Source organism: Pseudophryne corroboree, chromosome 2 (genome assembly GCF_028390025.1).
Source record: "Pseudophryne corroboree isolate aPseCor3 chromosome 2, aPseCor3.hap2, whole genome shotgun sequence".
In the NCBI taxonomy this organism is placed as follows: Eukaryota; Metazoa; Chordata; class Amphibia; order Anura; family Myobatrachidae; genus Pseudophryne; species Pseudophryne corroboree.
The window spans coordinates 811,233,546-811,260,659 of record NC_086445.1 but is presented as its reverse complement, the minus strand read 5'-3'; the positions used below and the strand labels follow the sequence as shown (position 1 = coordinate 811,260,659).

Genomic DNA, 27,114 nt, shown 5'->3' with positions numbered 1-27,114 from the left:
CAGGACAAAGCCCCCAATTCCGACACACGTCGAGCAGAAGCTAAGGCCAACAATGTGGCAGCCTTCCACGTGAGAAACTTGACCTCAGCCTCCTGTAAAGGCTCAAACCAATCTGAGTGCAGGAAATGCAATACCACGTTAAGATCCCAGGATGCCGTCGGTGCCACAAAGGGAGGCTGGATGTGCAAAACCCCTTTCAAAAAAGTCTGAACCTCAGGTAGGGCAGCCAATTGTTTCTGGAAGAAAATGGATAAGGCCGAAATCTAGACCTTTATGGATCCCAAACGCAGGCCCATATCCACAAGGAAGAGGAGAAACCGTCCAAGTTGAAACTCCACCGTAGGAAACTTCTTGGATTCACACCAAGACACATATTTTTTCCAAATGCGATGATAATGTTTAGACGTTACTCATTTCCTAGCCTGTATCAGGGTAGGAATAACCTTGCTCGGAATACCCTTCCGGGCTAAGATCTGGTGTTCAACCTCCATGCCGTCAAACGTAACCGCAGTAAGTCTTGATAAGTGAACGGCCCCTGTTGCAGAAGATCCTCGCAAAGAGGCAGAGGCCTCGTGTCACACGCCATAGGCGGCGTTCACCGCGCTTACCCCTGCGTGCCTGCTGGTCTGTGTTGCGGCCTCCGCCTTCGATGGTCCACGGGCTCCGGCGTCTGGCTGGCGCGGCTCCCGGCGGTTCCCCGGGGCAGGGGCGCCGCCATGATACCCGGCATCACGTGGGCGGGGAGCAGGTGACGTCATCAGACTGTTCCGCCAATCCAGCGGAGGCGGGAGATTCAAAGGCAGACGCCGGGCAGAGCTTCGGCGCCTGAGTATCGTCTTTTCCCCTGAGGTGGATGCCAGTCCTCTTGTTCCCGGCGAATCTCTCTGCAGTCGCACCTCAGTGTCTCCGCCACTTCCAGGTGCCAGTTGCTGCATAGTTCCAGCGTATACAGCGGCTGGTGTGTTCCTCTGCAATCCAGTCACCAGTGCTTCTTGGAGTCAGCGTGGGCTGCGGGCTAAACGCCGCTCTCAAGCTCTACAAGTCATCAGTGTCTTTAAACACCACTCTCAAATTCTACAAGTCATCAGTGTCTTTAACCACCGCTCCCAAGTCTTGCAAGTTACCAGTGTCTTTAACCACTGCTCCCAAGTTTTGCAAGTTACCAGTGTCTTTAACCACAGCTCCCAAGTTTTGCAAGTTACCAGTGTCTTTAACCACAGCTCCCAAGTTCTACAGTGTCTTTAATCATCGCTCTCAAGTCATACAAATCATCAGTCTTTAACCACCGCTCTCAAGTTCTATAAATCATCAGTATCTTTAGTCACCGCTCTCAAGTCATACAAATCATCAGTGTCTTTAACCACCGCTCACAAGTGTTTCAAATCATCAGAGTCTTTAACCACCGTTCACCAGTTCTTCAAATCATCAGTATCTTTAAAAGCATCACTCACAAGTTCTTCAGTCACTATTATCTTGTACCAACACTCACAAGTACTTCTTTCCTGGAATCTTTAACATTGCTTACAAGTTCTCCTATAGGCCCGGACATTCCCCCCATACGTTCCTTCTCTGCTATGTGACATTGTGTTGCTCCCTTCCTGCAATAAAGTTCTTTAATATTTTCACCAAGCTTTACTGTCAGAGTCCTGTATAAGGAAGACCTATATCAAGCCATCCCTGTTCCGACCCAACTGTGGTTCCTCTCCCCTACCATCGGGAGAAACCCCAAGTTCACAACACCCCCAACCTAGGTCAGTGACACGTCGGATCTTCCAGCAGTAAGTCCAGAAAATCCGCGTACCAAGCTCTACTTGGCCAGTCTGGAGCAATGAGAATTGCCTGAACCCTTGTTCTCTTTAGGAGTTTTAGAATTCTTGGAATGAGAGGAAGTGGAGGGAACACATACACTGACATGAACACCCACGGTGTTACCAGGGCAACCACCGCCACTGCTTGTGGGTCTCTTGACCTGGAACAGTACCACTGAAGTTTCTTGTTGAGACGTGAGGCCATCATGTCTATTTGAGGTACGCCCCAAAGACTTGTCACCTCCATGAACACCTCCGGATGGAGGCCCCATTCTCCTGGATGGAGACCGTGCCTGCTGAGGAAGTCTGCTTCCCAGTTGTCCACTCCTGGAAGGAAGATTGCTAACAGCATCACTGCGTGCTTTCCTGCCCAGAGGAGGATTCTTGTTACCTCTGACATAGCAGCTCTGCTCTTCGTTACTTCTTGTCGGTTTATGTAGGCCACCGTCGTCACATTGCCTGACTGTACTTGAATGGCCTGATTTTGCAGAAGATGTGCTGCGTGGAGAAAACCGTTGTAACCGGCTCTCAGTTCCAGAATGTTTATTGGGAGAATGGATTCCAGACTTGACCACCTTCCCCTTGAGTGACATGCGCCCCACCCCCTGAGACTTGCATCCGTGGTTAGAAGGATCCAGTTCTGAACACCGAACCTGCGGCCCTCCAGAAGGTGAGGCATTTGCAGCCACCAGAGGAGTGAAATCCTTGCTTTTGACGACAAACATATCCTCTGGTGCATGTGTAGGTAAGATCCCGACCACTTGTCTAGGAGATCCAGTTGGAAGGACCGAGCATGAAATCTTCTGTACTGTAGAGCCTCGTAGGGGGCAACCATCTTCCCCAGAAGGTGAATGCACTGATGAACCGATACCCGGGTAGGCTTCAAGACACCTCGGACCATTGATTGTATCACCAACGCTTTCTCCACCGGTAGAAACACCCTCTGCACTTCTGTGTCGAGGATAATCCCCAGGAAAGACAATCTCTTTGTCGGCTCCAAATGTGACTTTGGAAGGTTCAGGATCCAACCATGCTCCCTCAACAGATGAGTCATGAGAGCAATGGATTGCAACAACTTCTCCCTGGAAGATGCCTTTATCAGCAGATCGTCCAGATATGGAATTATGTTCACTCCCTGTCTGCGGAGGAGAACCATCATCTCTGCCATCACCTTGGTAAACACCCTCGGTGCCGTGGAGAGACCGAATGGCAGTGCCTGGAACTGATAGCGACTGTCTAACAATGCAAATCTGAGATAAGCCTGATGCGGTGGCCAAATCGGAATGTGGAGGTACGCATCCTTGATATCTATGGATACCGGAAACTCTCCCTCCTCCAGACTGGAGATCACCGGTCTCAGAGACTCCATTTTGAACTTGAACTCCCTCAGATAAGGGTTTAACGATTTCAAGTTCAAAATCAGTCTGACCGAACCATCCGTTTTCGGTACCACGAAAAGGTTGGAATAGTAACCCATGTGTTGCATATGAGGTGAAACTGGAACAATGACATCTGACTTTTCCAATTTGTGGATGGCTTCCTGTAGGGTAGCCCTTTCTGTCAGTAAAGCTGGCAAGCCTGATTTGAAGAATCGGTGAGGCGGGAGTTCTTGAAACCCCTGTACTCAGGGATCCAGGCCGGACGACACCCAGATGTGGCTGAAATGTTAGAGTCTTGCACCCACCAGCCCGTTCTCCAGGCTGTGCGTTCCACCGTCATGCTGAGGATTTTGAGGAACCAGAAGCAGGCTTCTGGTCCTGGGAACCTGCAGGTGCAGGCTTTTTGGATTTTGCCTGACCACCTCTAAAGAAGGTGGTAGGGGGCTTGGACTTTTTCGTCTTTGCGGTTCGAAAGAATTGCAGTGTCGATGAAGAAAAGTGTTTCTTCGTAGAAGGAGCAGCTGAGGGAAGAAAGGTTGACTTACCTGCGGTTGCCGTGGAATACCACGCATCCAACACTTTCCCAAGTAGAGCCTGACCTGTGAAGGGTAGGTTCTCCACACTTCCCCTGGATTCCGCGTCTGCAGACCATTGGCGCAGCCAGAGTACCCTGCTTGCTGAGACAGACATGGAAGATATCCTTGAATTCAGAGTACCCAGGTCCTTCATCGTATCCAAGTCCTCTATTAATGTGCCTGACCACTTTACTATGGCTTTAGAAATCCATGTACAGGTAATAGTGGGCCTTAACGCCACTCCTGAAGCAGTGTATATGGATTTGAGCGTAGTGTCAATCTTACGATCAACCGTTTCTTTTAACACAGTAGATCCAGGAACAGGTAAAACCACCTTTTCGACAGTCTGGAGACAGATGCGTCAACTACGGGTGGGTTTTCCCATTTTTTTCCTATCCTCCTCAGGGAAGGGAAAAGCAACCAGAACCCTTTTTGGGATCCGGAATTTTTTCTCCGGGGTTTCCCAGGACTTTTCAAATTATGGGTTTAATGCTTTAGACGCAGGCAAGGTTAGCGAGGCTTTCTTATTGTCTATGAAGTAAGCCTCCTCAACCTGCTCAGGTGGTGTGTGTCAGAAATGTGTAACACATCCCTAATGGCCTCAATCATTAGCTGCACCCCCTTTGCAAGGTATGCCGCCCCTCTCAGCATATCCCTATCACCGTCTGCCATGTCAGACTCTGTATCCGTGTCGGCTTGCATAATCTGGGCAAGTGCACGTTTCTTTGGGTATTTGCTGGGGGATTTAGAAGTAATAGGAACAGAATACGACCAAACTTCCATAGACTTCCTTAAAACCTGAGTTTCAGTCTCAGTATGGGCAACCCTAGTAGAAATCTGAGATAATATTCCTTTAATGGAAGCCAGCCAGTGTGGTTCAGATTCAGAAGTCTGAGACATGATATTACATTCCTGGGTACATGGAATGGATTCCTCTGGAGAAGATCCTTCCTCCACAGCATAAGACACAGAGTCCCTGGACATGGTTATGTGAGATTTGCATACACACACACACACACACACACACACACACACACACAGGAAAATGTCAGTCAGTAAGACCCCGCCCCCCCCAAGTACCTTCAGAGAGAGACAGAGTTTGGAGCCAGCACACACAGCGCCCCAGAGACAGTTATCTAAGAACTGCCTGGAGCTGACTGTGTACCCTTAATAGACTACACAGCGAAATTACAACCCCCCCCTTCTACAACCCCCTGGTACCGCACAGGATAGCTGGAGTCGTGTGGAGGGACAGCGCTCCCTGTCAGCGTCGCTGGGAGAAATGGCGCTGGTGAGCTGCTGGGTCCGCTCTGAAGCTCCGCCCCCAAATAATTGCGTCTTCCCGCACTATTTCAAATTCATACTGGCTTGAGGTATTATGCTAGCAGCGTTTACCGGAGTCCCTAAGAGCCAGAGTGACCAGTGTTAGGGGATTTGCGCTAGCCCAGGGCGCCCCTCATAGCGCCGCACCAGCTGTACCGCTGAGCCTTCCTGAGCGCAGTATCAGTACTGCGCTCCCAACCTGTTGCCGCCATTCACACCGGCTCCCCGCTTGTTGGGTCACCAGTGCCACACTCACCACTGGAATCTTCTGGCTCTGTTAGGGGGTGCCGACATGCTGTGGGAGTGAGCGGTCGCCTCGGGCGGCTAACGATCATCACCCTCAGGAGCTCAGTGTCCTGTCAGTGGAGATAGTGGCCATTAACCTCTCAGGGTTGGACACTACTCCCCCCTTAAGTCCCAAAAAGCAGGGAGGCTGTTGCCAGCAGCATCCCTGTGCCTAAATTACTCTTAGAAAAAAATAAAACTAAAGAAGCTCTAGGAGCTCCCCTAGCTGTGACCAGCTCCTCCGGGCACATTTTCTAAACTGGGTCTGGTAGGAGGGGCATAGAGGGAGGAGCCAGCCCACACTATTAAACTCTTAAAGTGCCAGTGGCTCCTAGTGGACCAGTCTATACCCCATGGTACTAATGTGGACCCCAGCATCCTCTAGGATGTAAGAGAAATTATATAGTTCTTGGCTAAATTCTGTGTTTATTAAGCCCCGAGTTACACAAATGCTGGGAAAAATATATAGATATTTCCTGGCTTCAGTATCTTCAGTCTTCAAAGCGACGCTGAGCACCCACAAAAATGTTACTACAGCAAATTCAGTTTACCAGGTGTTAATAATCATATATAATGAACTATATGTAACCACAGTATATAAATGACTACCAACTTACAGACTTTAGTGCAGAAAAGAAGCAGGATGGAAGACTTTCCCCAAAAAACACAATATCTGTTATAAAAAAAAAAAAAAAAGAATGTTCAGCATTAGACATATGTTACTTAAGGATTGTACTAAATTGTTGGAAAAACTCAAAAATAGGATTTTAATACATACCGGTAAATCCTTTTCTCGTAGTCCATAAGGGATATTGGGGGAATCTAGTACGATGGGGTATAGACGGGGTCCAAAGGATCAAGTGCGCTTTAAATTTCTTCAACTGGGTGTGCTGGCTCTTCCCCTCTATGACCCCTCCAACAGGCAGTTAAGGGTAAAAATGTGCCCGAAGGAGAATGGACATATATGAGAGAAGGAACATGATAACAGAAAAGGTGGTGAGATTTACACACCAGCACACCACTAACATGCAACAACCAGCAACGACTGGTAACAACAACAGCTGAACAAGTAACTATAGAACAAGAACCTGCAGAAAAGTCCACGCACTGAGGCGGGAGCCCCATATCCCTTATGGACTACAAGAAAAGGATTTACCAGTAGGTATTAAAATCCTATTTTCTCTAGCATCCATAAGGGATATTGGGAGGATCTAGTACGATGGGGACGTCCCAAAGCTTCCAGAACGTGCGGAGACTGCTGCAGTACCGCCTGCCCAAACTGGGTATCAAATTTGTAGAACTTCACAAAAGTGTTCTTTCCCAGACCAGGTAGCAGCTCGGCATAGTTACAAGGCCGAGACTCCATGGGCAGCCTTTAGAGACTTAGGAACAGGTAAGGCTGTCAACACATAGGCTTGTTGGATAGGAAGCCTAATCCAATGAGCTATGGACTGCTTTGAAGCAGGGCAACCCTTTTTCTGCGCATCCTAGAGCATGAACAAGGAATCCATATTTCTGACCCGAGCTGTGCGCTTGACATAGATCTTCAAGGCAAGCACAGCATCCAATGCCTCCGGAGGAGCAGAAGCGTCAGAACTGGACGGAACCACAATAGATTGATTCAGATGAAACACGGAGACAACCTTCGACAGGAACTGCTGTCTAGTCCGGAGCTCTGCTCTGTCCTCGTAAAAGACCAAGTACGGACTTTTACACGATAACACGTCGAGCAGAAGCCAGGGCCAATAACATCACCGTCTTCCACGTGAGGTACTTATCTTCTACCATCATCAGAGGAGGACTGTAGAAATGCCAACACTACATCCAAATCCCAGGGTGCCATAGGCGGCACAAAAGGTGGTTGTATGCGGAGTACCCCTTGCAAGAAGGTCTGAACTTCTAGCAACACTGCCAATTTCTTCTGGAAGAAAATGGAGAGGGCTGAAATCTGGACCTTAATGGAACCCAGACTCAAGCCCTTATCCACACCAGCCTGCAGGAAACGTCCCAAGTGAAACACTGCAGGTGGATACGTGCATTCCTTGCACCAAGAGACATATCTCCTCCAGATATGATGACAGTGTTTTGACGTCACAGGTTTTCTGGCCTGAACCATGGTAGCAATAACTTTTTTGCACTAGGATGTTCCGCTCAACCTCCATGCCGTCAAACGAAGTCGCCGTAAGTCCGGGTAGACGAATGTGGTCCTTGTTGAAGAAGATCTCTTCTGAGAGGTAGAGGCCAAGGGTCTTTGACGGACATGTCCAGAAGATCCACGTACCACGCCCTCCGAGGCCAATCCGGGGCAATCAGAAATGTCTGGACACTCTGATCCCTGATTCGCTTTAGCACCCTTGGGAGCAATGGAATCGGATGAAACAGGTAGACTAGCCAATACGGCCAAGGCGATGCCAGTGCAACCACTGCCCTCGCCTAAGGGTCCCTGAACAATACCAGGGAAGTTTCTTGTTCAGCCGAGAAGCCATTATATATATTTGTTGTGGGTAACCCCACCAGTCGATGATCTGCTGGAGCCCCCACTCCCCCGGGTGGAGATCGCGACGACTCAGGTAGTCCTCCTCCCAGTTGTCCACACCTGGAATGAAGATTGCGGACATCGCTCATGCATTTCTTTCTGCCCGGAGGAGTATTTTTGACATCACTCGCATGCAGGCTCTGCTTTTTGTCCCTCCTTGTCGATTGATATGCCACAGCCGTGGCGTTGTCCGACTGTACCTGGATTGCGTGATCTGTGAACAGAGGAGAGGCCTGAAGCAGAGCATTGTAGATCTCCCGAAGTTCCAGAATGTTGATTTAAAGGAGGGATTCGTGGGCTGACCACCTGTCCTGGAACTGCGCCCCTTGGGTGATAGCTCCCCAAACCCGTAGACTCGCATCGGTCGTGAGGAGGGTCCAATCCTGAATCCCGGAACTTCGGCCTTCCAGGAGATTGGAGGACTGTAGCCACCACAGAAGAGAAATCCTTGCCTGAGGTGACAGCCACATCATCCAGTGCATCTGCAGATGCGATCTGGACCACTTGGTCAGAAGATCAAACTGAATCTGGAATGGAACCTCCCATACTGGATCACCTTGTATGAGGCAACCATCTTTCCCAACAATCTTATGCAAAGATGGATGGACACTCGAGTAGGTAGGTGCACCATGCGGACTCATCTCCTGAAGTGTTTTCACCTTGTCCTCTGGTAGAAACAGCTTCTGTGCCACAGTATCCAGCAACATTCCCAGGAACAGGAGCCGCTGAGTTGGCTCCAGGTGGGACTTCTGCAAGTTGAGGATCCACCCATGGTCCGACAGAAGATAGATGGTGCGGTCGATATGGAGCAACAAAAGCTCCCTGGATCGTGCCTTTATCACAAGGTCGTCCAGATGAGGGACCACATTGACCCTCTGGACCCGGAGTTGGAACATCATCTCCGCCATCACCTTTGTGAATACCCTCAGGGCTGTGGACAGGCCGAAGGGTAGTGCCTGGAATTGGAAACGATTGCCCAGTAGGGCAAACCATAGGTACGCCTGATGAGGCAGCCAAATCGGAATATGTAGATAGGCGTCCTTGATATCCAAGGAGACCATAAATTCCTGTTCTTCCAGGCCCGCAATCACTGCTCGCAGATATTCCATCTTGAACACCTTCAAGTAAGGATTCACGGATTTGAGATTCAAAATGGGTCTTACCGAACTGTCCGGTTTTGGCACCACAAACAGGTTTGAGTAAGACCCCTTGCCGCGTTGCGGTAGTGGTACTGGAACAATGACGCGGGACTGAACCAACTTTCGGATTGCCTGTTGCAACATAACTTGCATATCCTCCAAAGCTGGTAAGCTTGATTTGAAAAACCGTTGAGGGGGAGTACTGTCGAACTCCAGCCTGTAGCTCTCAAAAATGAGATCTCTGACGCAGGCATCCTGGCAGGAAGTCTCCCAGACGCGGCTGAAGTGACGCAGTCGAGCTCTCACTTCGAGATCCCCTCAGGGTGGGTGGGCACAGTCATGCCGAGGCCTTAGTGTAAGCAGAACCGGTGGACTGTTACTGAGAACTGGTGCTTGCAGGTTTTCTGGACTTACATCTGGTGCCTCTAGCCGCATTGGAGGCACCTCTGGCCTTAGATCGAAATCTGTGAGACCGAAAGGACTGGACAGACGGCCCCGGATAGGAGCGTCTCGCTGGCGGGGCCCCAGAGGGGAGAAACGTGGATTTCCCAGCCGTAACTTTGGAAATCCAGGTATCAAACTCAACCCCAGAAATCCATTACACAGAAAAGGGGAGGGATTTCACTACGTTTGGATTCTGTGTCCGCAATCCACTGACGCAACCACAAAGCCCTGCACGCGACACTGACTTGGCAGAAGTCCGAGCATTAATGTTCCACATCTACTTGAGCAAAGCACAGAGGACACGGGTAGTGTTCTGAATGTGCTTCAGGAGGGTTACCATAGTAACTAAGGGCATATCCCCCGAGAGGCCCCCCTAAATTTGAGTGGCCCAAGAATGAATAGCATGAGTCATTCAGCAACTCGCAATGACCGGTCTTTGTGATATACCGGCTGCTGTGTATATAGATTTCAGGGTAGTCTCTAGCTTCCTATCCCCAGGATCCTTCATGGTAAAGGAGCCCGGGGCGGGTAGCACCACCTTTTTCAGACAGGCGAGAGACCGAGACATCCACCCCTGGGGGTTCCTCACAAAATTTTCTACCTTCAGGAGTAAATGGGAAAGTGCGCAAAAACTTTTGGACACTTGGAAAACGACTGCTGTGCATCCTCTAGAGGGAGCTTTAACGCATCCCTTATAGCCAAAAGTCGGGGTTCAATACACTGAGCAGCATTGGGATCCCCACAAACGGGATCCACGTAATCTCCATCATCCTGTATATCAGCATCTGTATCAGATAGTATAGCAGGTAAAACACGCTTCTGAGGACCTGCATGAGAGGGGGGGGGGGGCGGTCTGTGCGTTTGCACTAGCAGCTAAATCTGTAACAGCTTGTTGTAGTAGCTGAGTTTTCTGTACATTAGCATTGAGCTGGGATGACATATCAGACATCATAGTCTTAAGAGACCCTAACCAGTGGGGCTCTGGACCCTCGCACCCAGCCATTTTACTGATTAGTGAAGATTGACTGCATTGTTCATAGGTAACAGTCATTATATAAGGGAGAGAATCTAGTGTGACATACACTGCACAGCTTGTGTTTACCCATATTTCACAGTAAACACAATAACATACACACAGACAGTTGTAATGCAAGCCTGCCCTACTGTATGTGAGGAGAGAGAGAGAGTGACGACACCAGCACACCCTGAGCTGCACAGCCCCAGTGAGGCTGTCAGCTCCCTATAATACAGCAAACACTAACAATGATTGTCCTAAATAGGATCAGGATAGTGTACACAAGCAGCTCTCCCCCTTTGCTACACCCTGTACCAGATATCCTGCGTGTCTGAGGATCAGGAAGCATTGTGTGTGCTGTCTGTACTGCAGTGAGCAGAGAAAGGCGCCAAAACGCCTCAGGTCCTGCTCTGAGGTAGCTCCACCCCCTCCAATGGTGCCGGAGTTACATACATATATTATAGTGGCAAAAGTCTCCTCTTAAGTTTAAAGCATCACACAAGTGCTAGTCAAGCCCTTTTGTGCCAGTTCTACACGGGGGATCTTAGTGGGACCCCCCGGGAGGATCCCATACGCTGCGCCCGTGGTCAGCCGCATTTTGAACCGGGGGACCCTCCTAGCGGGGCCCCCGGTTTGTACTCACCACAGATGTCCCCTTCAGGCAGCGTTAGGGATGTGTGGCGTGCTGCGGCTGTGACAGCCAAGGTGCAGTACCCTGCTGGACAACAACCCCTCAGGTCGGTGGTCCAGCAGCGGGAAGGCGGCTCTGCACCTCGTAAGGCCGGTGACCCCCCCCCCCCCCCCCCAACTCCCATGGTGCAGGTATGCTGTTGCCCAGACAGCATACCATAATAAAAGATTAAAATTGACGAAAACTCTCTGGAGCTGCAGAGATGTGCATCCTCTCCTGAGGGCACTTTTTTCTGAACTGCCTGTGGGAGGGGGAATAGAGGGGAGGAGCCAGCACACCCAGTTGAAGAAATTTAAAGTGCACTGGCTCCTTTGGACACCGTCTATACCCCATCGTACTAGATTCCCCCAATATCCCTTATGGATCCTAGAGAAATATAGAGATGTGCGGGTTCGGATTTACCCAGATCTCAAAACGGCATCTTATTGGCTCTCGAATGTCACGTGTTTTAGATAGTCAATAAGAAAAAAAAGGATTTTAATACCTACAGGTAAATCCTTTTCTCTTAGTCCGTAGAGGATGCTGGGGTCACATTAGAACCATGTGGTATAGACGGGATCCGCAGGAGACATGGGCACTTTAAGACTTTGAAAGGGTGTGAACTGGCTCCTCCCTCTATGCCCCTCCTCCAGACTCCAGTTATAGGAACTGTGCCCAAGGAGACGGACATTTCGAGGAAAGGATTTCTTGTGAAACTAAGAAAGGATTTATTGTGAAACTAAGGTGAGATTCATACCAGCTCACACCTCAAGCATGCCGCACAGCGTGGCATTCAACAGAACACAAGCCAACGGCATGAACAATTGCAGCAACATGCTGACAATAAACGTAACACAACATGTGTGTAACCACAACTAATAACTGCAGATACAGTACGCACCGGGACGGGCGCCCAGCATCCTCTACGGACTAAGAGAAAAGGATTTACCGGTATGTTTTAAATTCCTATTTTCTCATACGTCCTAGAGGATGCTGGGGTCACATTAGAACCATGGGGTTATACCAAAGCTCTAGAACAGGCGGGAGAGTGCAGATGACTCTGCAGCAAGGATTGACCAAACTTGAGGTCATCATCGGCCGAGGTATCAAACTGGTAAAACTTAGCAAAAGTGTTTGATCCCGACCAAGTAGCTGCTCGGCAAAGCTGTAACGCCGAGACCCCCCACCCCGGGCAGCCACCCAGGACGAGCCCACCTTTCTAGTAGAACGGGCCTTCACCGATTTCGGTAATGGCAATCCTGCCGTGGAATGAGCACGCTGAATCGTACCACAGATCCAGCGCGCAATGGTCTGCTTGGAAGCAGGACACCCAATCTTGTTGGGAGCATACAGGACAAACTGAGCCTCTGTTTTCCTAATCTGAGCCGTTCTGGCGACATAAATCTTCAAAGCTCTGACCACATCCAGAGACTTTGACTCAGCGAAAGCGTCAGTAGCCACAGGCACCACAATAGGTTGGTTCATGTGGAAAGAGGAAACCACCTTCAGTAGAAATTGCTGACGTGTCCTCAATTCAGCTCTGTCTTCATGGAAGAGCAAATAAGGGCTCTTGTGAGACAAGGCCGCTAACTCAGATACCCGCCTTGCAGATGCCAAGGCCAACAGGATGACCACTTTCCAAGTGAGGAACTTCAACTCCACCTTCTGTAAAGGTTCAAACCAATGTGATTGAAGGAACTGCAACACCACATTAAGATCCCATGGTGCCACTGGAGGCACAAATGGAGGTTGGATGTGCAACACGCCTTTCACGAAAGTCTGAACTTCTGGAAGGGAGGCCAATTGTTTCTGATACAAAACCGATAAGCATCCACACCTGCTTGTAGAAAATGGAGAAAACGTCCTAGCTGAAACTCTTCCGTAGGAGCCTTCTTAACATATTTTCTCCAAATACGGTGGTAATGTTTAGACGTTACCCCTTTTCTGGCCTGATTAAGTGTGGGAATGACTTCACTGGGAATACCCTTACGGGCTAGGATTTTGCGCTCAACCGCGGTGCCGTCAAAAGTAGCCGCGGTAAGTCCTGATACATGCACGGCCCCTGTTGTAACAGGTGCTCGTGTAGAGGAAGAGGCCAGGGATATCCTATGACTAATTCCTGAAGATCTGGATACCAAGCCCTCCTTGGCAAGTCTGGGACAATGAGGATCGCCCGAATGTTTGTTCTTCTTATGATCTTTAGAACTTTTGTAATGAGAGGAAGTGGAGGGAATACATACACCGACTGAAACACCCACGGTGTCACCAGTGCATCCACTGCTATTGCTTGAGGGTCTCTCAACCTGGAACAATATCTCTGAAGCTTCTTGTTGAGACGAGATGCCATCATGTCTACTTGAGGAACTACCCAACGACTTGTCACCTCTACGAAGACTTCTTGGTGGAGGCCCCACTCTCCTGGATGGAGATCGTGTCTGCTGAGGAAGTCTGCTTCCCAGTTGTCCACTCCTGGAATGAAGACCGCTGACAGAGCGCTTGTGCGCTTTTCCGCTTAGTGGAAAATCCTTGTGGCTTCTGCCATCGCCGCTCTGCTTTTCGTTCCGCCCTGACGGTTTATGTACGCTACTGCAGTTACATTGTCTGACTGGATCAGTACGGGTAAATCTCGAAGATGTTCTGCTTGCAGAAGGCTGTTGTAAATGGCCCTTAACTCCAGAACGTTTATGTGGAGACAAGTTTCCTGACTTGACCATCTTCCTTGGAAGTTTTCTCCCAGCATGACTGCCCCCCAGTCTCGGAGGCTTGCATCCGTGGTTACTAGGATCCAGTCCTGGATCCCAAACCTGCGCCCCTCTAGGAGGTGAGAGCTGTGCAGCTACCACAGGAGTGAGACCCTGGTCTTGGAAGACAGGATTATCCTCCGGTGCATATGTAGGTGGGACCCGGACCACTTGTCCAACAGGTCCCACTGGAACACTCTGGCATGGAACCTGCCAAACTGAATGGCCTCGTAGGCCGCAACCATCTTCCCCAGCAACCGAATGCATTGATGGATTGACACTCTTGCTGGTTTCAGAACTTGTTTGACCAGACTCTGGATCTCCAGAGCCTTTTCCACTGGAAGAAAAACTCTCTGAAGTTCTGTGTCCCGTATCATTCCCAAAAATGACAATCGTGTTGTTGGAAGCAACTGCGACTTTGGCAAGTTTAGGAGCCAACCATGTTGTTGAAGAACTGTCAGGGAGAGTGCAATGTTTCGCCCCAACTGGTCCCCGGATCTCGCCTTTATCAGGAGATCGTCCAAGTACGGGATAATAGTGATTCCTTGTTTGCGAAGAAGAACCATCATTTCCGCCATCACCTTGGTGAAAATCCTTGGAGCCGTTGATAGACCAACCGGCAACGTCTGAAAATAAGATTTTACTTACCGATAAATCTATTTCTCGGAGTCCGTAGTGGATGCTGGGGTTCCTGAAAGGACCATGGGGAATAGCGGCTCCGCAGGAGACAGGGCACAAAAAGTAAAGCTTTTCCAGATCAGGTGGTGTGCACTGGCTCCTCCCCCTATGACCCTCCTCCAGACTCCAGTTAGGTACTGTGCCCGGACGAGCGTACACAATAAGGGAGGATTTTGAATCCCGGGTAAGACTCATACCAGCCACACCAATCACACCGTACAACTTGTGATCTAAACCCAGTTAACAGTATGATAACAGCGGAGCCTCTGAAAGATGGCTTCCTTCAACAATAACCCGAATTAGTTAACAATAACTATGTACAATTATTGCAGATAATCCGCACTTGGGATGGGCGCCCAGCATCCACTACGGACTCCGAGAAATAGATTTATCGGTAAGTAAAATCTTATTTTCTCTATCGTCCTAGTGGATGCTGGGGTTCCTGAAAGGACCATGGGGATTATACCAAAGCTCCCAAACGGGCGGGAGAGTGCGGATGACTCTGCAGCACCGAATGAGAGAACTCCAGGTCCTCCTTAGCCAGAGTATCAAATTTGTAAAATTTTACAAACGTGTTCTCCCCTGACCACGTAGCTGCTCGGCAAAGTTGTAATGCCGAGACCCCTCGGGCAGCCGCCCAAGATGAGCCCACCTTCCTTGTGGAGTGGGCCTTTACAGATTTAGGCTGTGGCAGGCCTGCCACAGAATGTGCAAGTTGGATTGTGCTACAGATCCAACGAGCAATCGTCTGCTTAGACGCAGGAGCACCCATCTTGTTGGGTGCATACAATATAAACAACGAGTCAGATTTTCTGACTCCAGCTGTCCTTGCAATATATATTTTTAATGCTCTGACAACGTCCAGTAACTTGGAGTCCTCCAAGTCACTTGTAGCCGCAGGCACTACAATAGGCTGGTTCAGATGAAATGCTGACACCACCTTAGGGAGAAAATGCGGACGAGTCCGCAGTTCTGCCCTGTCCGAATGGAAAATCAGATATGGGCTTTTGTAAGATAAAGCTGCCAGTTCTGACATTCTCCTGGCCGAAGCCAGGGCTAGAAGCATGGTCACTTTCCATGTGAGATATTTCAAATCCACCTTCTTTATTGGTTCAAACCAATGAGATTTTAGAAAGTCCAAAACCACATTGAGATCCCACGGTGCCACTGGAGGCACCACAGGAGGCTGTATATGTAGCACTCCCTTAACAAAGGTCTGGACTTCAGGGACTGAAGCCAATTCTTTTTGAAAGAAAATCGACAGGGCCGAAATTTGAACCTTAATAGATCCCAATTTGAGACCCATAGACAATCCTGATTGCAGGAAATGTAGGAATCGACCCAGTTGAAATTCCTCCGTCGGAGCACTCCGATCTTCGCACCACGCAACATATTTTCGCCAAATTCGGTGATAATGTTGCACGGTTACTTCCTTCCTTGCTTTAATCAAAGTAGGAATGACTTCTTCCGGCATGCCTTTTTCCTTTAGGATCCGGCGTTCAACCGCCATGCCGTCAAACGCAGCCGCGGTAAGTCTTGAAACAGACAGGTACCCTGCTGAAGCAAGTCCCTCCTTAGAGGTAGAGGCCACGGATCTTCCGTGATCATCTCTTGAAGTTCCGGGTACCAAGTCCTTCTTGGCCAATCCGGAACCACTAGTATCGTCCTTACGCCTCTTTGCCGTATAATTCTCAATACTTTTGGTATGAGAGGCAGAGGAGGAAACACATACACCGACTGGTACACCCAAGGCGTTACCAGCGCGTCCACAGCTATTGCCTGCGGATCTCTTGACCTGGCGCAATACCTGTCCAGTTTTTTGTTGAGGCGAGACGCCATCATGTCCACCATTGGTCTTTCCCAACGGGTTACCAGCAAGTGGAAGACTTCTGGATGAAGTCCCCACTCTCCCGGGTGAAGATCGTGTCTGCTGAGGAAGTCTGCTTCCCAGTTGTCCACTCCCGGGATGAACACTGCTGACAGTGCTATCACATGATTCTCTGCCCAGCGAAGAATCCTTGCAGCTTCTGCCATTGCACTCCTGCTTCTTGTGCCGCCCTGTCTGTTCACATGGGCGACTGCCGTGATGTTGTCCGACTGGATCAACACCGGTTTTCCCTGAAGCAGAGGTTCTGCCTGGCTTAGAGCATTGTATATTGCTCTTAGTTCCAGAATGTTTATGTGAAGAGACGTTTCCAGGCTCGTCCATACTCCCTGGAAGTTTCTTCCTTGTGTGACTGCTCCCCAGCCTCTCAGGCTGGCGTCCGTGGTCACCAGGATCCAATCCTGTATGCCGAATCTGCGGCCCTCCAATAGATGAGCACTCTGCAACCACCACAGAAGAGACACCCTTGTCCTTGGAGACAGGGTTATCCGCAGGTGCATCTAAAGATGCGACCCTGACCATTTGTCCAACAGATCCCTTTGGAAAATTCTTGCGTGGAATCTGCCGAATGGAATTGCTTCGTAAGAAGCCACCATTTTTCCCAGGACTCTTGTGCATTGATGTACAGACACCTTTCCTGGTTTTAGGAGGTTCCTGACAAGCTCGGATAACTCCTTGGCATTTTCCTCCGGGAGAAAAACCTTTTTCTGAACCGTGTCCAGAATCATCCCTAGGAACAGCAGACGAGTTGTCGGCATTAACTGGGATTTTGGAATATTCAGAATCCACCCGTGCTGTTTTAGCACTTCTTGCGACAGTGCTAATCCCATCTCTAGCTGTTCTCTGGACCTTGCCCTTATTAGGAGATCGTCCAAGTATGGGATAATTAATATGCCTTTTCTTCGAAGAAGAATCATCATCTCGGCCATTACCTTTGTAAAGACCCGAGGTGCCGTGGACAATCCGAACGGCAGCGTCTGAAACTGATAGTGACAGTTTTGTACAACGAACCTGAGGTACCCCTGGTGTGAGGGGTAAATTGGAACGTGGAGATACGCATCCTTGATGTCCAAGGATACCATAAAGTCCCCCTCTTCCAGGTTCGCTATCACTGCTCTGAGTGACTCCATCTTGAACTTGAACTTCTTTATGTACAGGTTCAAGGACTTCAGATTTAGAATAGGCCTTACCGAGCCATCCGGTTTCGGTACCACAAAAAGAGTGGAATAATACCCCTTCCCTTGTTGTAGAAGAGGTACCTTGACTATCACCTGCTGAGAGTACAGCTTGTGAATGGCTTCCAAAACCGTCTCCCTTTCGGAGGGGGACGTTGGTAAAGCAGACTTCAGGAAACGGCGAGGTGGATCTGTCTCTAATTCCAACCTGTACCCCTGAGATATTATCTGCAGGATCCAGGGATCTACCTGCGAGTGAGCCCACTGCGCGCTGTAATTTTTGAGACGACCACCCACCGTCCCCGAGTCCGCTTGAGAAGCCCCAGCGTCATGCTGAGGCTTTTGTAGAAGCCGGGGAAGGCTTCTGTTCCTGGGAAGGAACTGCCTGTTGCTGTCTCTTCCCTCGACCTCTGCCTCGTGGCAGATATGAATAGCCCTTTGCTCTCTTATTTTTAAAGGAACGAAAGGGCTGCGGTTGAAAAGTCGGTGCCTTTTTCTGTTGGGGAGTGACTTGAGGTAGAAAGGTGGATTTCCCGGCTGTAGCCGTGGCCACCAAATCTGATAGACCGACTCCAAATAACTCCTCCCCTTTATACGGCAAAACTTCCATATGTCGTTTTGAATCCGCATCGCCTGTCCACTGTCGCGTCCATAAAGCTCTTCTGGCCGAAATGGACATAGCACTTACCCGTGATGCCAGTGTGCAGATATCCCTCTGTGCATCACGCATATAAAGAAATGCATCCTTTATTTGTTCTAACGACAGTAAAATATTGTCCCTGTCCAGGGTATCAATATTTTCAATCAGGGACTCTGACCAAACTACCCCAGCACTGCACATCCAGGCAGTCGCTATAGCTGGTCGTAGTATAACACCTGCATGTGTGTATATACTTTTTTGGATATTTTCCATCCTCCTATCTGATGGATCTTTAAGTGCGGCCGTCTCAGGAGAGGGTAACGCCACTTGTTTAGATAAGCGTGTTAGCGCCTTGTCCACCCTAGGAGGTGTTTCCCAGCGCTCCCTAACCTCTGGCGGGAAAGGGTATAATGCCAATAATTTCTTTGAAATTATCAGCTTTTTATCAGGGGCAACCCACGCTTCATTACACACGTCATTTAATTCTTCTGATTCAGGAAAAACTATAGGTAGTTTTTTCACACCCCACATAATACCCTGTTTAGTGGTACCTGTAGTATCAGCTAAATGTAACGCCTCCTTCATTGCCAAAATCATATAACGTGTGGCCCTACTGGAAAATACGGTTGATTCGTCACCGTCACCACTGGAGTCAGTGCCTGTGTCTGGGTCTGTGTCGACCGACTGAGGCAAAGGGCGTTTCACAGCCCCTGACGGTGTTTGAGTCGCCTGGACAGGCACTAATTGATTGTCCGGCCGTCTCATGTCGTCAAACGACTGCTTTAGCGTGTTGACACTATCCCGTAGTTCCATAAATAAAGGCATCCATTCTGGTGTCGACTCCCTAGGGGGTGACATCCTCATATTTGGCAATTGCTCCGCCTCCACACCAATATCGTCCTCATACATGTCGACACACACGTACCGACACACAGCAGACACACAGGGAATGCTCCTAACGAAGACAGGACCCACTAGCCCTTTGGGGAGACAGAGGGAGAGTTTGCCAGCACACACCAAAAGCGCTATATATAACAGGGATAGCCTTATAATAAGTGCTCCCTTATAGCTGCTTTATATATATCAAAATATCGCCATAAATTTGCCCCCCCTCTCTGTTTTACCCTGTTTCTGTAGTGCAGTGCAGGGGAGAGACCTGGGAGCCGTCCTGACCAGCGGAGCTGTGAGAGGAAATGGCGCCGTGTGCTGAGGAGATAGGCCCCGCCCCTTTTCCGGCGGGCTCGTCTCCCGCTATTTAGTGAATCCAGGCAGGGGTTAAATATCTCCATATAGCCTCTGGGGGCTATATGTGAGGTATTTTTAGCCTTTATATAGGTTACATTTGCCTCCCAGGGCGCCCCCCCCCAGCGCCCTGCACCCTCAGTGACTGCGTGTGAAGTGTGCTGAGAGGAAAATGGCGCACAGCTGCAGTGCTGTGCGCTACCTTTAGAAGACTGCAGGAGTCTTCAGCCGCCGATTCTGGACCTCTTCTGACTTCAGCATCTGCAAGGGGGCCGGCGGCGCGGCTCCGGTGACCATCCAGGCTGTACCTGTGATCGTCCCTCTGGAGCTGATGTCCAGTAGCCAAGAAGCCAATCCATCCTGCACGCAGGTGAGTTCACTTCTTCTCCCCTCAGTCCCTCGTTGCAGTGATCCTGTTGCCAGCAGGACTCACTGTAAAATAAAAAACCTAAGCTAAACTTTTTCTAAGCAGCTCTTTAGGAGAGCCACCTAGATTGCACCCTTCTCGGCCGGGCACAAAAATCTAACTGGAGTCTGGAGGAGGGTCATAGGGGGAGGAGCCAGTGCACACCACCTGATCTGGAAAAGCTTTACTTTTTGTGCCCTGTCTCCTGCGGAGCCGCTATTCCCCATGGTCCTTTCAGGAACCCCAGCATCCACTAGGACGATAGAGAAATTGGTAATGACAATCCAGAATCGCAAATCTCAGGTAAGCCTGATGCGGAGGATAAATGGGAACATGTAAGTAGGCATCCTTTATGTCCACCGAAACCATGAAATCTCCTTCCTCCAGATTGGAGATCACTGCCCTGAGAGATTCCATTCTGAATTTAAACTTCTTCAGGTAGAAATTTAGGGATTTCAGGTTCAGGATTGGCCTGACCGAGCCGTCCGGCTTCGGGACCACGAAAAGGCTTGAATAAAAGCCTTCTCCCTGTTGTGACGGGGGAACCAGGATAATGACTTGATTCTGACACAACTTTTGTATAGCCTCACTTACTACCTCCCTGTCCGGAGGAGAAACTGGTAAGGCCGATTTGAAAAATCGGCGAGGGGGAACGTCTTGAAACTCCAGTTTGTACCCTTGGGACACTATTTGTAAAACCCACAGGTCTAGGACCGAACGAATCCAGAACTGACTGAAGAGTTTTAGATGTGCCCCCACCGTAGCGGACTCCTGCAAGAGAGCCCCAGCGTCATGCGGTGGATTTGGCAGAAGCAGGGGAAGACTTCTGCTCCTGCAAACTCGACAAGGTTGTTGATCCTTTACCTCTTCCCCTCCCTCTACTAGCAAGGAAGGAAGAGCCTCGCCCTCTTCTGTATTTATTGGGCCGAAAGGACTGCATTTGATAGTGGTGCGTTTTCTTTTGTTGCTGAGGAACATAAGGCAAAAAAGATGACTTACCCACGGTAGCCATAGATACCAAATCATCTAGGCCATCCCCAAACAAGACACCACCTTTATATGGGAGAGACTCCATATTTTTCTTGGAGTCTGCATCAGCATTCCATTGGTGAATCCACAATGCTCGCCTAGCCGAGACCGCCATGGCATTGGCTTTTGATCCCAAAAGGCCAATATCTCTTGCAGTTTCCTTTAGGTATGCTGCAGCCTCCTTGATATAACCCAGCGTCAAGAGATGCTATCCCTATCCAGTGTATCTATGTCAGTTGACAAGTTAGCTGGCCACTTTTTAATAGCACTACTCACTCACGCAGATGCAATGGCAGGTCAGAGCAGCGTACCTGTGGTTGCATAAATGGATTTTAACAGTTTCTTGCTTACGATCTGCTGGGTCCTTAAGGGCCGCCGTGCCCGGTGCTGGGCGAGCGACCTTTTTAGACAAACATGACAGGGCCTTGTCCAAAATGGGGGGTGACTCCCACTTTTTCCTGTCCTCAGTGGGAAAAGGATAAGCAACCGGAATCCTTTTAGGGATTTGAAACTTTCTGTCAGGGCTTTCCCAGACTTTTTCAAATAGAGCGTTCAGTTCATGAGAGTGAGGAAACGTCACCTCCGGTTTCTTTTCTTTATACATACAGACCCGTTTATCAGGAACAGCAGGATCATCAGTGATATGTACACTAATACATCTTTAATAGCCACAATCATGTATTGAATGCTCTTTGCCAATTTTGGATCTAATCTGGAATCACTATGGTCGACAATGGAATCAGTGTCCATGTCGGTATCAGTGTGCATCAACTGGGCAAAAGAACGTTTTTGCGACCCCGAGGGGTCCTGGACTTGCAATAACATATCCTCCACAGATTTTTTCCATGCCTGGGTCTGAGACTCAGACTTATCTAATCTGTTACTGATAAGAGCCATATTCGCATTCAAGACATTCACCCAGTCAGGAGTCGGCGGTGCCGACAGGGTCACCCCCTCAGTCGTCTGTGTCCCTAATACAGCCTCCTCCTGGGAAGAGCACTCAGCCTCAGACATGTCGACACACGTGTACCAAACACCCACAGACACACGGGGCTTATAGGGGACAGACCCACAGTAAAGTCTGTCAGAGGGACACAGAGATTATTTGCCAGCTCACAACCCAGCGCCAAACTAACAACTCTGAAAACCCTAAAAAATGCCTCAGACCTGTAGCGCTTTTAAATGCCAATATACTGCACCAATATGTACTGCACCCCCCCCCCCCCCCGTTTTGCACCCTGATACTTGTCAGCAGTGTAAGGAAGGACCAGCGTCTCTGCAGCCTTGTGGAGAGGAAATGGCGCCGAGCAGTGAGTGTGAGGAAGAAGCTCCGCCCCCGTAAAGGTGCGCTTCTGTCCCGCTCAAATTAAACAAATAATTATACTGGTGGGGGTTAGGACAGTGCCCAGGCACTAATGTCCCCTCTTGCCAGTTAACTTTTAATGAGGATTTATGCTGCCCAGGGTGCCCACCCCCGCGCCCTGCAGTGCCTGTGTATGTGTGAGAGCACCGCTCGCTGCACGGTACCTCAGAAGTTGGTCATACTTCTCTCCCCTAAGTCCCACGAAGCAGGGAGACTGTTGCCAGCAGTCCTCCCTGAAAATAAAAAACCTAACATAAGTCTTTTCAGAGAAACTCAGTAGAGCTCCCCTAGAGTGCATCCAGTCTGCCTAGGCACAATTCTAAAACTGGAGTCCGGAGGAGGGGCATAGAGGGAGGAGCCAGTTCACACCCTTTCAAAGTCTTAAAGTGCCCATGTCTCCTGCGGATCCTGTCTATACCCCATGGTTCTAATGTGACCCCAGCATCCTCTAGGACGTATGAGAAATCTGGATAAATCCAAACTCGCGTTAATTCTGGCGTCAAGAAACGAGAATATCCAAACTCGCACATCTCTATCAAAATATGGACATGTCCAGTAAGGACAACAGATGTAGCCATGCTCATCTTTGCTGCGATACAGCATGCTGCAACATGGTTTGCTGCATGGTGTGCAAGGCTGCGACTACTTGCAGCTGGGATAGCTCCATTAATTACATGCAGCATGCCGTGATGCAACATGCTGCATCACAGTAACATGATCATGGCTACATCATCTGTACAACAACACACTTGCCTACTAAATTGCAGATCTAACTAGCGGTAGACCCAGGTGCAACAATATGCTTTGGGTCGAATTCAATTACCCACAAGTCCCCCTCGCGGTGCAAGTAAGTAACTACGTCACACCTACAGTACCCCCGGACTCTGACCTTTGTTCACAGCCCCGTATAGCTGTAATAGCATAAATTATATTTTATAAAAGAGTAAATTAAAGTGGGATACGGTCGTTAGGTAGACACAGCTTAGGTCGACCACTGACAGTCGACATGCATTAGTTCGACGTGGTCAATAGGTCGACAGGTCAAAAGTTCGACATGAGTTTTTAAAATAAAATTCTTCATTTTTTGGACTTATTCATACTTGCCGATCCACGTGGACTACAACTGGGAACAGTAACCTGACTAGATTGCTTAGATTTCAAGCACGGATCTCTCCATGTGTATGCCCTACAGCAATAGCGATGCGCGGCGCTATCGCCGATGCCAGATCGCCCCCCTCGCGTTGTGCTGAGCGGTCACTGGCAGATCACTCAGCACACATCTCTGTAGTGTGCACTGGCCTTTAGTGCCGTGCTCACTGATTAGCAAAGTTGTGCCTGTGGGGGTGAAATGGGAGTGTGGGAGATGGATTATATCAGTGTGGGGCATTATTGAGAGGCAGAGATATACAGACCTCCACCTATACGAGTGCTGACGAGTCCCTGTTTTCAGGGTGGGCAACACACCGTACCCCGTTGCTTAGCAGCTAATTCTGGGAACTTAGTAGGCAACTATAAGACCCGTAAGAATCTGGACCCCATAGCAATGGTACCCCCTGCACCCATTATAGCTATGCCCATGGTCATGAACATGAAATGATATTAAGAATTTATGAAGCTTTTAATTTTTTAATTTTACAATTTTTTACTTTCAGTTGATTTCCGGTCACATGAGAATGGCCATGTTTAAGGACTGACGGAACAGACCTTAATGTTCTGTACAGGCCCATATTAGAACTGGGGTCTCAGAGAGAAGGGAGCCTTCCGCTTGGCTTACCAGTGCCATTTCAGTATCTCAACACACCTTTTAGAAGGGGAAGTGGTTAAAATACCGCTAGTCGGGATTCCAACGGTCACAATACAGAGTCACGGCTAGCGGTGAAATGCCGCCGCAATGCTATCCTCCATTTGTGGATGTCCACGACACCCATAGAGGAAGAACAGAAACGGTGGTGAGCGCAGCGAGCCACAGTGCCCGCAGTGTGGCGAGCGCAGCAAGCCCGCAAGGGGCAATCTAATGCTCACCCTGCTGCCAGCATTACGGCGGATGGGATCACACTGTCGGGATCATGACGGCCGAGATCCCGTCCGCTGGCATTTCATACTGATCCCTTAAGAAACACTAGACCAATATGCTACACCTCACAATGCTTCAGGAACAATAATCCACAGTAGGACATTTGATTTCACTTTTTAAAATAGTGTTGCTATGGTTTAGATACATTTTATCAATCACTTGGGCATTGATTTTCACCAGATATGCTATTTTTAACTAAATGTTTCCTCCCCTCGTACAGCGATTGTTTCATAATAAACAAATTGAACAGGATAAGGAGGATCAAAATTCATTAAAAAGCATTTTTCTCGGCAGAGCAACTTATCTCTCCTCCAGCAAGAATGACTGACGTTTTAGCTCACCCTCCATGTCACTCACTATATACTGTAACTGCTCACCCCACAGACAAGTTTTGCTCAGCTTTCTAATTATCAAAATTCAATTTTAACCCTTTTTTATGCAAAGTTTACCCTATATTATTATTCAACTCCTAGCGGATGAAATTTAGTACCTGGTTTAACCAAGCGGTTACACTTTTCACACTTTGGGATCAAATCGGAGAAGATCTTTTCTGGAAAGAAGAATGAAAATTATAAATACACTGTATAAAGATTTTTACTTTTGATTATTTGACCAATGCACTCATTAAAACAATGAAACATTGGTTTTCTTCATAGTAATAATGAAGTACATAAGCCTTAACTCTACTCCTCCAGGGATTTGTTGGCCTTAAAGGTTTACAAAATCAACATTGTTAATCATCATGCAACTTACAGATACAAGAAATTTATCCCAGCCCCTGTGTTCATACAGGGCTTCGCCAAAGCAAGGAAATATATTTGTAGTTAATGTAAAATACCTTTCATCCAGGAGAGTGGATACTCAGCTCTGCATAACGGCCCAATACAGTGGGAGGTGTGAAAAGTCCCATGAGCCTCTACTAGATCATCAGAAGAGAGGCCGGCCACCCTCTCAAGAGTGTCAATGTTCTACGCGGGAAGACAGGATACATTAATAATATGATCTGTTTGTGTAATAATAAAAACAAAATAGTTCACTGTCATTTAGAATATAAAAACAATCCCAGCATGCCATGCAACAGTTTTGCAATTAGGACATGCTAATCCTCTAGCAGGACATGCAAGGAAGTATAGTTCCATAGCAGCATGAAGGCCGTATGTTCAATACCTCTGACATGAGGCCACAATTATGGTTTACACGCTCCCAGAAATATGTGCAACTGGACTGAATAATGTAGCACTAGTAGTAATACCTGAGTGTAACAGCGGAGCAACAGACCTTTTTCTTTCATCAAACGCATGAAATAGTGGCAAATAGTCGGCTGAAAAAGAAGACAACATTTTTGTCAAGAAAGGAGGCAAGAATAAAGGGAAATAAATTGAAATAAATAAAAAAAAGTCTAGTTGGGAATTCTAGCATTTATAACAAGCAAGTGAATTAGAAATAAAAATGATTGTACAGCTGAACAGAGATGTTGACATTCAGCAATAGCGGAGTGCAGGTACAGATGAGCTCTAACATGTATAAATGCCAACAGGCACGCTGCCATTTGTGAGACAGACTGCATTCTTTTTTTCTGTGTGTTATACGGTAATAAGCCATGTCACTCATATTTCTTCTCTTGCACTTACCTTGAATTGTCCTGGATACAGCTCCCGAGCCAGAGCAAAAAATGGTTCTGGATTTTGCTATAAGAAGAGCAAAAACAAAATGAATACATCTCTAAGTAAAGCATACAGTATAAACAGTTTGTCATGCGATTGCTGAAAGTCAAGTCCTCCTCATGGGTTGAAATTACACCTTTTGTCTAATGTCATCATCTGCACATAACCTAAGACAGCAATTGTCACTTTCCACAGCAACTTTTAGAGGCCTCTTCCTAGTGTACAGCACTACTTCAGGCTACATTTTTGTGTGTGTGGTTGTGTAGGTTTGTGTAAATTGTAAGGTATACTCCCCCCCCCCCAATCCTTAACTGTAAATCAGAAAAAAATGGTAAATCCAGCCTGTATTTTAGCAATGTTTAGCATGTGTGTGTTTATATCAAAGGTTACTCATTTCATTCATAAACAAAATAAAGTTGTGTCTCTAATTTGTATATCAATATACATAAAAAATAAAATAAAAAAAAACACTGGTTACCTACTGATGTTACATCTTGCAGCTTTAACTGTTGCTTTACCTGAAAGAATCCAATTTCAAAAATGGCCTCTGGATATGGCAAGTTATATTTTTGCAGGTTAGAGTACAATCCACTGCCTGGGGAACGGAAATCAGGAATTCCAGCGGCTAGAGTAGATGCACAAAAGAGGTTAATATAATAGTCCACAAGCCAGTGTATAGCAACAACGGATCTAATCAGATCCCACTTTTACCAAGCACAGAATTTCATAGAAATTTGACATTTGTATAAAGGCTCATCGGGTCTACGGGTGTGGTATGTGTTACCGGCGGCCAGGATCCCGGCGATCAGCATCCCGAAGCTGGGATTCAGACCGCAGAATGCCAGCAAGCGATGTAGGGGGCGAGCGCAACAAGCCCCTTGCAGACTCGTGGACACTCACGAGTGGGAATAGTCCCTGTTGGCTGGCATGCCAACTGTTGGGATAGAGAGGGGGCAGGATGTAGGTGGAGGTATTGTGACTACATAACTACATCCTAGGTCTACCTAGTCCGTCATTTTATTGGTTTATGTTCTCCCTATATA

The 27,114-nt window shown here is 48.3% G+C and overlaps 1 protein-coding gene across 3 annotated transcripts in view; it reads right to left on the bottom strand.

Annotated features, from left to right (window-relative positions):
- Positions 1-27,114, bottom strand: part of SIRT2 (sirtuin 2) — a 156,053-nt gene that overhangs the window by 39,730 nt on the left and 89,209 nt on the right. For all 3 annotated transcript variants that reach the window (XM_063955666.1, XM_063955663.1, XM_063955665.1), the window contains 6 exons: positions 26,590-26,696; positions 26,039-26,095; positions 25,660-25,728; positions 25,246-25,375; positions 24,898-24,957; positions 5,988-6,043 (listed from right to left, as the gene is read on the bottom strand). In XM_063955666.1, coding sequence (XP_063811736.1) covers positions 5,988-6,043; positions 24,898-24,957; positions 25,246-25,375; positions 25,660-25,728; positions 26,039-26,095; positions 26,590-26,696 — 479 coding nt within the window. The remainder of the gene's footprint in view (positions 1-5,987; positions 6,044-24,897; positions 24,958-25,245; positions 25,376-25,659; positions 25,729-26,038; positions 26,096-26,589; positions 26,697-27,114) is intronic.